General features: G+C 36.6%; 1 protein-coding gene across 1 annotated transcript in view; it reads left to right on the top strand.

Moving 5' to 3' along the window:
* HYDIN (HYDIN axonemal central pair apparatus protein) overlaps positions 1-12,231 on the top strand; it is a 374,065-nt gene that overhangs the window by 177,729 nt on the left and 184,105 nt on the right. Inside the window, exons 15-16 of the mRNA XM_064489991.1 lie at positions 4,899-4,966; positions 11,834-12,069. Of these exons, the coding sequence (XP_064346061.1) occupies positions 4,899-4,966; positions 11,834-12,069 (304 nt within the window). The remainder of the gene's footprint in view (positions 1-4,898; positions 4,967-11,833; positions 12,070-12,231) is intronic.

The raw sequence follows: 12,231 nt of genomic DNA, 5'->3' as shown, positions 1-12,231 counted from the left end.
TCTACTTACTCTGTTTTACTGTTTAGGGAAAGTAAGTTATTGATGTTTTGTTAAAATCATCTCCTTGACTAAGCTTTGCCTATTATCACAGTTTCTCTAAACCTTCATCTTTCATTTTTATTTTAAGGAAATTCTTTAAATGCTCTTACCTATAATACCTCCAGGTATTGTAAAAGAATCTACTTACTGTGTCAGTCAGCCAGAGCTAGACACTTGCAGCTTTTGTGCTGGAAATCTTTTGATGTCTTCCGGCTTCTTCATTTGTCCTCAGGTTTTAAAAATAAGTTCTCTGTGACCAACCCATTGGGCTGATCTATAACCTTGGTTCCCAGTGCTGAAAAAGATCATATCTTCAGAACACATGGCAGATTCTATTTGGATTCCCGAAGCAACGTGCTGTTAATTATCATAGTAGTCTCTCTTATTATGGTTCAGAAACCTAGCAGGACCTCCTTCCATCTACAGCTGCCCTTTTTGCAGTAATTGACAAGCTGATACTAAACTTCATATGGAAATGCAAGAAACCCAGAATAGCCAAAACAATTTTCAAAAATAAGAACAAATTTGGAAGACTAACACTTCCCATTTCAAAACTTTTTACAATTTGATGTGGTTATCGAGACCATGTTGTACTGACATAAAGATAGACATAAAGCTCAATGGCATAGAATTGAGAATCTGAAAATAAATTCATACATTTATGGTCAATTTTTAATCAAGGGTATCAAGACAATTCAATGGGAAAAAGAAATTTTTCCAACAAATGATCCTGGAGCAACTGGATATCCATATGCAAAAGAATAAAGTTGGATCCCCTACTTCACATCATGTACAAAGTTAGCATACCATGAACCAAAACCTAAATGTGACAATTAAAACTATACAACTTTTAAAAGAAAATGTAGGTATAAATATGTGTGACCTCGGATTAGGCAAAGGTTTCTTAAATATAACACCTTAGTATAAGCAATGAAAGGAAAAATAAATAAATTAGACTTCATCAAAATTTTTAAAATTTGTGCTTCAAGGGACACTATCAAGAAAGTGAAAAAACAACCTATAAAATGGGAGAAAGTATTTGTAAATCATATACCTGAAAAGGGACTTAGACTGAGATATATAAAGAACACTTACGACACAGTAATAAAAAGACAACCCAATTAAAAAATGGACCAAGATTCTGAGGAGACATTTCTCTAGGGAAGATATACAAATAAATGGTCACTAACACATGAAAAGGCTCTCAACACCATTAATCATCAGGGGGATGCAAACCAAAACCACAGTGTGATACTTCACACCCACTTAGACAGCTATAATTTTTAAAATGGAAAATAGCAAGTGTGGAGAGAATTTAGAGAAATCAGAACCTTCATACACTAATGGTTGGAATGTAAAATATGCAGCCACCTTGGAAAACATTCTGACAGCTTTTCAAACAGGTAAACATTGAGTTACCATATGACCCAGCAATTCTATTCCTAGATACATACCCAAGAAAAATGAAAATATAAATCCATACAAAAACTTGTACATGAATATTTATAACAGCATTATTTGTAGCAGCCAAAAGGTGGAAATAATACAGATGTCTCCCAACTGATGAATGGATAAACAAAATGTGGTATATCCATACAGTGGAATGTTGTTAAGATCATAAAAAGGAATGAAAAAGAATGAAGGATGTACATGCTACAACATGGTACAATGAATGAACCTTGAAAACACTATGACAAGTGAAAGAAGTGGAAAGACCATACATTGTATAATTCCATTTATACAAAATATCCAGAGTAAGAAGATATGTATATAGATAGGAAGTAGATTAGTGGTTGCTCAGGGCTCGGGGTGAGGTGGGGGATAGAGGTTGATTGCTAAAGGGCATAGAGTTTCTTTTAGAGGTGATGAGAATGTTCTAAACTTGATTGTGATGATAGTTGCACATATATGTGAAAATACAAAAACCACTGATGTAGATACGTTGAGCAGATTGTATGGCATGTGCATTATGTTTCAATGAGGAGCCTATAATATTGAATAATAGTTTTATCATTTCACAGGTATATTTTTAAAATCTCTGATCTCTTCTAAAGATCCCAAACTAGTAGCATGTGTCACTATCAATGACTCAGTAGATTGAGGTGTACTTGGGTTTTCCATTGTGAATACGATTTAGAAATTTCTCACGAACTTACAAGTAAACTGGGACTCATTAATACTCTAGGTGCTCTGTGCAGGTTAAGTCTCTTGTTTTATCCTCTGGACCTTACCATTCATCCAAACTCCCATGCCATTTTCTTATTTTGGATGTTCATTCCTGATTTCTTTTGAAGGAAAAGAAAATCTCACTGTAGAAAGAATATTTATGTTCATCCTAAAACTAATCACAAATTAAAAAAGTAAAATAATCACAAATTGCTAAGAGAAACATTCTTGTCTAAATTGCATTTGTCCAAAAGTGTTCTAGCACTTCAAATCACAAATAATAATTTCAAAAACTTGGTAAATATCTGGTGTCAAAAATAAATGTCTAATGATAAAGGGTAAAATACATGTATAATTTATTATTTATTCCCAGATACCACACATTAATATTGATTTTACTTATGACTTTTGTCAGGAACACTTTTCTGGGCATTGTGGCCCAAGAAATCTCTATGAAAGTTAATATTGTGGATTCTGGAATTTTGTTTCATACTCTTTTGTTGTTGGGTTCTCTTCTTAATACCACAGAATTTTGGCTAGTAAGCCTTGAAAGATCAGAACAACTATTGTACCTCTGTGGTTTCTATTTACTCCTCCAAGTATATAATACAGTATTTTAAGTGGTTGGATAAACAACCCTATAAAGTTAACATGGTTTTTAAAATTACCCACAAGCAGTTTTGTTCCCTCCTGTTTTTAAATATGTAACTTTATGAAGTTTAACTATAGCATAGATGTATTTTGCATTCAACTTGTTTCATGTAATATGTCATAATAATTCAATCATTCTATCTCTTAGTCTTTAAAATTCTGATTTTAACAGACCATTGCATTGATGGAGGATGCCATCTTGGTGGAGACTATCCTAATGTTCAGAATCCCTCTTAGAATGAATGTGGGCATATCCAACTCCAGATGGTATTCAGTGGCAGTTCCCTTAGTTGTGCCTTTGAACAAATGTGATTTAACTCTGTTTTTTCCTACTTCTGCGCTGATTTAACGACTGCTTTTTGCAGTTTTGTTATCTTCTTATTTTTTTAGCCTTTTGTGCATTTCAGATACTTCTGATCTATTTGTTACTTTGGCCCCCCAAAACTTCTTTTACAAGTCAAGTATCTAATCTGTAGGCTTGTTTGACTTCACTCTCTGCTGGATCCTAATTCCTTGCTAAGTACCAGCCACACTTTTTGAAACCACTTTGGATCATTAGCATAAAATAGAATAGATGGTCCTGAGAAAGACTTTCAAACTTGCTGCATTGAGTCTTTGTTGTCATGGCTCCTCCCAGGCTTGCAACAGCCTCTCGCCACATGGTGAAGTCAAATCTTTAGCAGCTGAAAGTATCACTAGGGCACCATGTGCGCTCTTCATGGTATGACACACCTACATCACCAACATCTGGATCCCGGTGAATTAGGAGACTCATGTTTAGTGCGGTTTCTGGTATCTGTGTGTCTATAACTTTTAAAAGCTTGGCACGTAGATGGGGAATTATTTCAGTTCTTACCTTTGGTCTAGAGATTTCAGGGACTTGGATCCTGGAGAAAACAACAATAAACAACTATCTGATGTATTAGTTTTCTATTGTTGCTGTAATAAATTACCTCAGACTTACAGTTCTAAAGTCCAACACAGGTCTCTCTGGGCTAAAATCAAGGTGTTGACAGGGCTCTATTTGTCTCTAGGAGAGAATTCATTTCCTAACCTCATTCAGCTTCTCGAAGCTGCCTACAGTCTTGGGCTCATGGTCCCCCTCCTGTATCATCAAAGCCAGCAAAGGCTGGTTGAGTCCCTCTCACATTGCCTTGCACCTACCTCCCCTTCTGCCTCCCTCTTCCATTTTTAAAGACCCTGTGATTACATCAGGCCCACCAGAATGATTCTGACTCTAATCCTTATCTTACAATCAGTTCATTAGCAACCTTAATTGCTTCTGCTGCCTTAATTACCCTTTGCCATGCAACCTAATTTAGTCCAGGTTCTGGGGATTAGCACAGAGACATTTTGGGGGACCATTATGCTAGCTGCCACACCTGAAGTCTGCTAGAAGCTGTAGAATATCTCAATTATTTATTTTAAGTTAGAGCATCATTCCAAGATCATGAGCCTTGCACTGAGAGAGAAGCAGACCAACATTTAGAGTGAAGGGTCCTTAAAGTTCATCTATTCCAGTCTTCTCTTTTATACATTAGGAAAAGAAACTGAGGCCTACAGAAGTAAAGTAATTGGCCAAGATCACAGCTAGCTGGTGGTAGGAGCTGGATTAAAACAGTTTTATAAAAGTGTGGGACAAGGAATACTGATAACATCGATAGCCTCTGATGTTTATTATATGAACAGACCTATAATTTTTTTGTCTGAGTTAATAACTTTTCATGATAAGTGTCTATCTACATTAACATTTTGTGCCATTAGTTCACCGATGGGTCTGCTCTGCCTCATCATTATTAGGAATATGGTGATAAGTTAACCATAGCATCATTTGCTAAAACCCAAAGGTTTGAGAGTTTTAAAAGAATTTTAAGAACCACTGTGATAGATCATCATTTCATAGTTACTTTAAGTCCTAGATGCTATAACTGATTTAATACCAAATTATGATTTTCAGTACTTACCTTCTCTCCAATTTTGATTGTTACTTTGAATTTGCTGGATTCTCTTTCCACTCCCTTAACTTGTATTCCTACTTCCAGAGGCTGTGTCATTGGACCTACCTTCCACTTTAATGTTCCTGCTCTGCATTTTGGTGACGTTTCCTTTGGTGAGTACTTTTCCATTTTAAATTAGAAATTGAGAGGAATTACTTTTCTCTCTACATAGGAGGAAGAAGGTTTACAAAAAATCTCTCTTACCATTTTGTATGGATAATAGCCAAGAGATTCTAGAATCGTTCTTCCTCTGCAGAATTTTGGTGCCATTTCCTAGTTTATAGGTGAAAGTTGTATTCGTGTCCTGGGCACTAATAGCTGTCGGGCCGTCGCTGTCCCCTTCTTCCAGCAGAGGAACAACAGAAAGCTTTCAGCTTCACTCCACCATCTGAACATTCTGAACACTCTATTTATAGGCAGGTTCTGATTTGCCAGTCTGGCTACACAGCAAACTTTTCACAGAGATACTCTTAAGTTTTAAGTGAGCTCAGTGGTAGTTTAATTCAGGTGTTTCATCACTCCAGATTGAAGACTCTTCTGTATTTTTGTATAGTCTTCTTACTCAATTACTTCCCTGAGTCATTTTCTCCCATCTAAGCTTCCTCATAATAAAAATGATAACAGTGGCAGCAAAAATTCCCATTTATTGGTTCTTTCTTATATTCCACTTACTGCTAAGAAATTACATGCAGTACTGCATTTAAATGTTTTAGCAATCCTATGCAGAGGCTCTATTTAAGGCCTTCATTTTAGAGATGGAAGAACTGAGCATTGAAACAGTTAAATAACTCCCTAAGTTCACACAGCAGTGGCAGAATTAGTACTTCAGTTGAGATTTATCTAAATCATAAACTGCATATGCTGTCCAGCTGGGTGATATTGACCCTAGAGAAGCAAAAATTGGTTCTTGGGAGTTGAAAAAACTTAGATACAACAATGGTTTGTTCCACCCTACCCAACAGAATCTTATCCCTTAGTATTTAGTTTTTCTTGTTAGGGAGAAATTAAGTCTAATTTAAATCATATCTAATTAATTGATTTGACTTGATAGAAAATTAGTTTATCATGGTTGTTCTTTTTAGGAAGTGATAATTTTTAAAAAATTGTGAAACCCTAGTCTACATCTATATTCCATAATCCTTTCTATTTTGCCCTGCTGTTTCCCACTTTGACTTTCAGTTCTTTTGCTTCATATCAAGTAGGCTCATCTAACTTGGGGAAAAATAGTTCTTTAGAAAAAGTTGATTCATTATGCCTTTCTCAGTTGCTTCAGCATTTGGGTGTTATGACATTTTTTTATTCAGAATATGTTTATTTATACAGTGCCCTCCCCAACTACGTTATATTAGGTAAGGTACATACTATAGGAAAATTTGTGTAAGTAAAGTTGAATGTCTGTTCATACAGAATATGAAAATGGCTGGAGAGATATTTACAAATTCGTAAGGAATGTTTTATGTAATAGACTCCTTTGAAGGAAAATAAAAGTGACCTACAACTTGAAGATTATCTGGTGTCCAGCTCAGAGAGGCATACTCTCTCAAGGGTAACCATGACTGATGCACAATAAGAGGAGAGTTCCTGTACCGAGAGGCTTATGCAGTGTATGCCAAACACTTCAACTGAGTCCACAGAGAGGCCTGGGCAACTGGTGCTGACAGCAGCATACCCTTCCATGGGCACTGAAATACGAAGTCCTGCCCAAGGACATTTGGAAGATGTGCCCTATGTCATATTGCCTTGGAGGGAGAAAACAAGTCCAAGGAAGCACCTCAGATCAGTTACTCCAAGAAATCTCCACGGACTTATTGTCCAGAATCTGCCCTATTGTTCAGCTCTGATATGTTAATGTAAATACCAGCGATAAGCCAATTATTGAATCCCATTAATATCTAAAATGCTTTTATCTAGAGTCTAAATTTTTAAAACCATCACAGCCAGTAATAGTACATTTCTATGAAATATGGAAAATAGGAAGCATACATAAATATCCTCAAGATGCCACTGATTTACTCAAAATGCTGTATTTGATATTGGCAAGACATGGGCCGCACAACGGGTATAACCATGTGTGCATGCTCCAATTCTAGGCAGGTTTTTCCATGAACAGTTTTCCATTTGAACCTCTCTTATCCCTAAGGATATGGAAAAGGCCATCATTAGGTAATTGATTCATAGTTGCCTTGAGCTATAGGGGTAATAATCAACAGCTGTTCCTCATAGTTGGTCCAGCTAGAAGTTTTAGTAATTAGCTTAGGTGAAAATTAGAAACAGCTTATTTTTCTTTTGTATAATATCAAACCATTTGATGATAGAGCAGCTAGATGCTACAGAGCCATGACCCAAGATTCCCCAAGTCTGAGATGTAAAAACTTACCCTCCAAAGTCCACCTTCAAAACCCAAGTTGCCTTTTCTTCTAGTTTGGATGTGGATTCCTTAATCTTCTCTGTGTTGTGGTAGGAAATGTTAACAAAAACATATCTTTTTTTTTTCCTTGCCAACAGGAAATCTAGGGCTATTTGGTTTTCAAAACCGCTTGGGTCATTGAATTCAAGCCACTCTGCTGTGCTTCTGGATTCTGCACTGTAATGGCCAGAGTTAGGGATACTTTGTGATAATCTTTCAAAATTATCTTGTGATAATATTTAAAATCCCATAGTTGGAACTCGAGTCCTCATGGTGCCAACACAAACTTTCATTTATTTCTCCAGGTAGATTGGCTTCCTGTCACAAAGAAGCATAGTTCATTGGAGAGTCATTTATTTGAAACTTTCTAATTATTACCCCATATATGCAGGTAGGGCTTTGATGAGGCAGATAAAACTAAGCATGTTATTGACTCAGGAATAAAGACCAACAGATGTATATATAGTTAGTTCCAGATGCAAAAGAAAAATTAAATGATATAGGAGCCATTCAGAAATTGGAGAAATTTTTTAGTTACTTCAGGATAACAGATATATTGTGTGGAATGAAACAAGGTTTGCAGAGACTGTTTTAGAGGTTGGGAGTACCTTACGCTAATTAAAGTTGGTAATACTGTCCCCATATTGGAAATAAGGCCCATTCCTGAAGAGGTATCTGTTATAGACTAGTGTTGGAGACATGGCATTTATTTACTCAGTGATAAAGATCTAGATGTGGCATCAGGGTCTGTTGGGATTGATAATGTTAGGATATCATAAATACCATAAAGTAGGTGAGAGGTTCAATAACCCTGATAGCTTGGATAATTCCTCAGATCAATAAAAGAACAAAATGGACCAAGTAACAACTGGTATGCCAGGTGATAGATGAAGAGGCAGGATAAGTATCTGCAAAGTCACTATTTTTTAGGAAGTGTAAGAATGTACTGAATGAGAATAAGGAATTTAGAAGGTTCCAGGCACTTAGTGGATTTGACCACTGGATAATCTGGACAGAGAAATTAGGGTTTGAGGGCAGAGTTATTGGGATAAATAAATATAAACATGAAAAAAAAAGCATAGGTGATATCTCTTGCATGGCCAGGTATGGCACTGTTTTACTCAAGAAGTATTTAAACTGACTTTAGGACGTGTAGAGTGTCGGGGCAAAGTTTAATTGTCATGATCATAGGAAATTCTTAGAAAGATTGACGGAAGAGATCATAAGAGGGATGAGCAAAGCCTAGACCCAAGAAAGTTACATTAACAGTAAGGGAGACCTAACAGGGATATCAGAATTGTTACAACTTTAAGATAGTAAATAGAGAATAATATGGCAAAATGATAAAAAAAAAAAAAACAAACAGAAGTATACAAGGGAAAGTATGAGAATCAGTAATGTCAGGTATGTAGCAAAATCTTGTTCCGTCAATCTGTCTACTTCATGTAAATTCTGCTCATTCTGAGGAGCTTCTGATAGCAGTCTATTTATGAAAGTTACCCATTTCTGGAAGATTTTTTTTAAAGCAAACTTCCATTTAAGATCTTCAGTTAAGAGTACTTTTCTATATGTCTTCCCTCAATAATTCAGTTTCTTTAGGCATCTTTTTACCCAAAGGTCCACCTCTTAATTAACTGCAGGGTCAGTTGTTAGAAGGCTGTAAAGAAGACTAGCAATATATATATTTTTTTCATTTTTGAGGTTAAAGGAAGGAAGAGCTTCTGAAGGTGAGTTGTTAGGGAAAGCTTCTTAAACTTATAGATGAGTTGGTTCTTGACAATATTTCGCTGTGTCTGCTCAAAGCAAGCTTGATTCAGATGATAAAAGACTTGTAATCCCATGGAGCTTCTGATTATTATTTCCTAAGGTAAATAATCTATGAGTTCCAGGGGGAGCTAACTTGATCTGATAGATATTAGAGTTAAAGGTAAAACTCTTTACCAAAAATCCCCAAGAGCCTCAGAGAGCTTGGCAAGTTTAAGATCAATAATACTATTTTTATGCTGTATTCCCAAGGATTGTGGATTGTGAAATTTTTTATCAAGTGGTTAACACACTATAAGATTCTTTATCTTTTCTATGTAAGGCTGGTATTCCCCAGGTGGAAAAGTTACAGTATACAACTTCTCATCCACAGTTATGGCAGTGGCCTTTCTGTATTGGAAGGCTCAAATCCATCTAAAGAATTTGCAGACAATTACAAGAACATATAATATTCTTAATTGTATGATTTGAATGCAGCCCATTTGAATTTGAAAGGTCTTCTGAGGTATGATTTAGACCCATGTCCCACTGCAGTTTTCTTGGAAAATGATAGAAGGATATCCATAAGGCAGGAACCAGCCACATCCCCAGCTACAGAGAAGAAACATTCGCATCAACTGGTATTCAGAGATTATCTCTTCTCTTCTGTGATGGGACCTGTGGTATAAGGTTTTTGTCAAAGACCAGCTCAGACTTTGGGGCACTCCATGGTTGGTATGCCAGAGACCACTGAAGTGGACAGAGGATCTTGATTTTAGGCAGTGTTTGTTTTCTAAGTCTGAATGTTTTATGTTCAGAATGAATTGTGCAAATGTGCTTACTAATCTCCTGTATCGTGAGTTATTTCTATAGACAGCTACAAAAGGACCACCTATTTTGCACAATGATCTGCCAACACATTTCCCTTTGCTTTGTCTAAAATATCCCATGAATCCCAAAAAGTCTATCAATTTTAACTTAATTTTTGGTCTTGGGTATTGCTGAATCAATTTAATACTCTCATTAGCTAGAGTCTTTAAGAGAGATCATGTTCCAAATAACATACCACCTTTTGTCAGAATTGAGATTTTTACTTTGCAGCCTTAATGATAGTTTGCTTCTAGTTTAAGTTTCTTCTTAGGGGCTTTCTAGGTCAGGTGAAAATACACATTTTGAATGAGAATCAACCTGCTTGAGAGTATAGTCTTTTAAATTGTTATTTAAGTGCCAGGAGAGGTATGAACGTTCCTCTGTGAATCTTTGAGGCATTCAGGCCAAGAAATTATTCCAAGAAAAGTCACATAAATGTTGATGTTTAAAGTACTAGATAGTACTAAAGAAGGGAGAATAGAGATCTACACTGTAAAATACTTGCATTCAGATGGATGATAGAATAGCAATTAGGATTTGGTGCAACCAGAAACCTAGGAATAACATTTGTGTTGATTCATTGTATGATTCTTCACTCTTTAATAAAACAGCATCCTTTTTCTTTAGGCTTCCTGGGGAACAATATGGGGTATTACAGATAGTTGTATAAGAAATTGTTCTAACTAGGAAGTCATAATTGGCTATATTCTTAGAAAAACTTCTAGCTTCTGGAAAGTAGTCTGGGCAATGGTTTGGAAGGACTCGTCCAAATCTTTATAGGATCCACTTCCATAATACACCCTACATTAGAAGAGTGTTTATCCCATAAATGGTCAGGTAAAATAAGGGATCTATAGTTTCAAGAGTCATTGTTGGGGAAGTTCAGAAAAGTCAAATGTTGTGATTGATTACATGATTGTGAAACTGACTCTCTAGCAATTCCTCTGGAATTTCCAAGAATGCCCTTAAAATCTGACAGTTCTTTTTCCATTAAAGATCTCTTCCAAGTTGATTGGCAGGTGTGAAGTCACAAAGGAGACATGCGTAGAAGTAGATCAGTTCAGAATACCGCCAGCAGAACTGCAGCAGTTACTCCAAGAGACTGTTATACTTTATCACGGTAGGGTTCAATATAGAAAGAGAAGTGTTTGCATCTGATAGAAATATGCATATTTGTTCTCTTAGGGTTGTAGATCATTCTTGTTCTGAAAGTGGTAGCAGATACAATGGCCACCTAGGGAATCCAAAATCAGAATTCGATTTATTGCTTCCCAGGCCATGAGGTTCCACATCTCTTGGGAAAGGAATATGAATCTTCTTGAATTGAATGTAGGAGAGCTAGAAATAACATTAAAAAGCAGCTTTGTCTAAGGGAGGTGAAAGCCGATGTGTTTGTCTCCAGCTGGCTCAAAAGCAGATCGTAAAGTCTCTCTCGGGAGAGGCTATTATTCGATTTTGTGTCATCGACCCTGAGAGCATGAGCCTCCAGGATGAGTTATGTAATGTCTTGGCAGGCTGTGGGTCACAGAGCGGGTAAAACTGCACAGGCTTCTTTCACACACTGGCAAATAAAAAAAAGCAAATATGATTCTATTCTCTGGGGGAAAAAACCTGTATTTCTATGCAAAAATTAAATGCAAAATGTGCTTCTAGAAGATTACTCAGCAAATTGAAAGTAGAGACTGACTCTTGAGAGGGGCCTGAATGACAGTCGAGGGGTTTGTTTCATGTCTATTGCTGTTATATAATAAATGCATAGTAAGTATTCATTGAATGAATGAATGAAATGTATTTATTGATTGTGCAATTGAAAACAATATTGGGGAGAAATGGAGTTAAGCACATAGTGATGAACTGCATAGACAATTTATTTAAGAGGTTTGGCAGTGCAAAGGGAGGTTGAAGTTAAGGGGAGGATATTGTGGGGCTTTTATTTCTCACCTCACATTTTGTCTTCCAGGGTTTCCTCATACCTTGATATGTTCCCTCAATAATACCTCTTTGGTCCCCATGACCTTCAGACTGCGTGTCCCTGGGGATGGCATTGGCCATAAAAGCATTTCAAGTTGTGAGCAGTATTCCAACAACAACGAATCATCTTCTAATAAGGATGAATTGCCTGTAATGAGACCAAAAGAATTCACCATAACCCCCAACTGTGGCACCATTCGCTCCCAAGGATTTGCTGCTATCAGGGTAAAGTGCACAGCCTTCCAGCACACGTGGCCAAGCAGCTGAACTGTCAAATAGTTATTGGGACCACATCTAGGGTTTGCATTTTATGCCCAGCGTCATTGGAGGGAGTGCCTCTAATTCACATAGAGAAGTGGGTCTATAAGGAAGTAAACTACTGTGGCA

Source organism: Camelus dromedarius, chromosome 9 (genome assembly GCF_036321535.1).
Source record: "Camelus dromedarius isolate mCamDro1 chromosome 9, mCamDro1.pat, whole genome shotgun sequence".
NCBI classification, from domain to species: domain Eukaryota; kingdom Metazoa; phylum Chordata; class Mammalia; order Artiodactyla; family Camelidae; genus Camelus; species Camelus dromedarius.
This window is presented reverse-complemented; position numbering and strand designations above follow the sequence as displayed.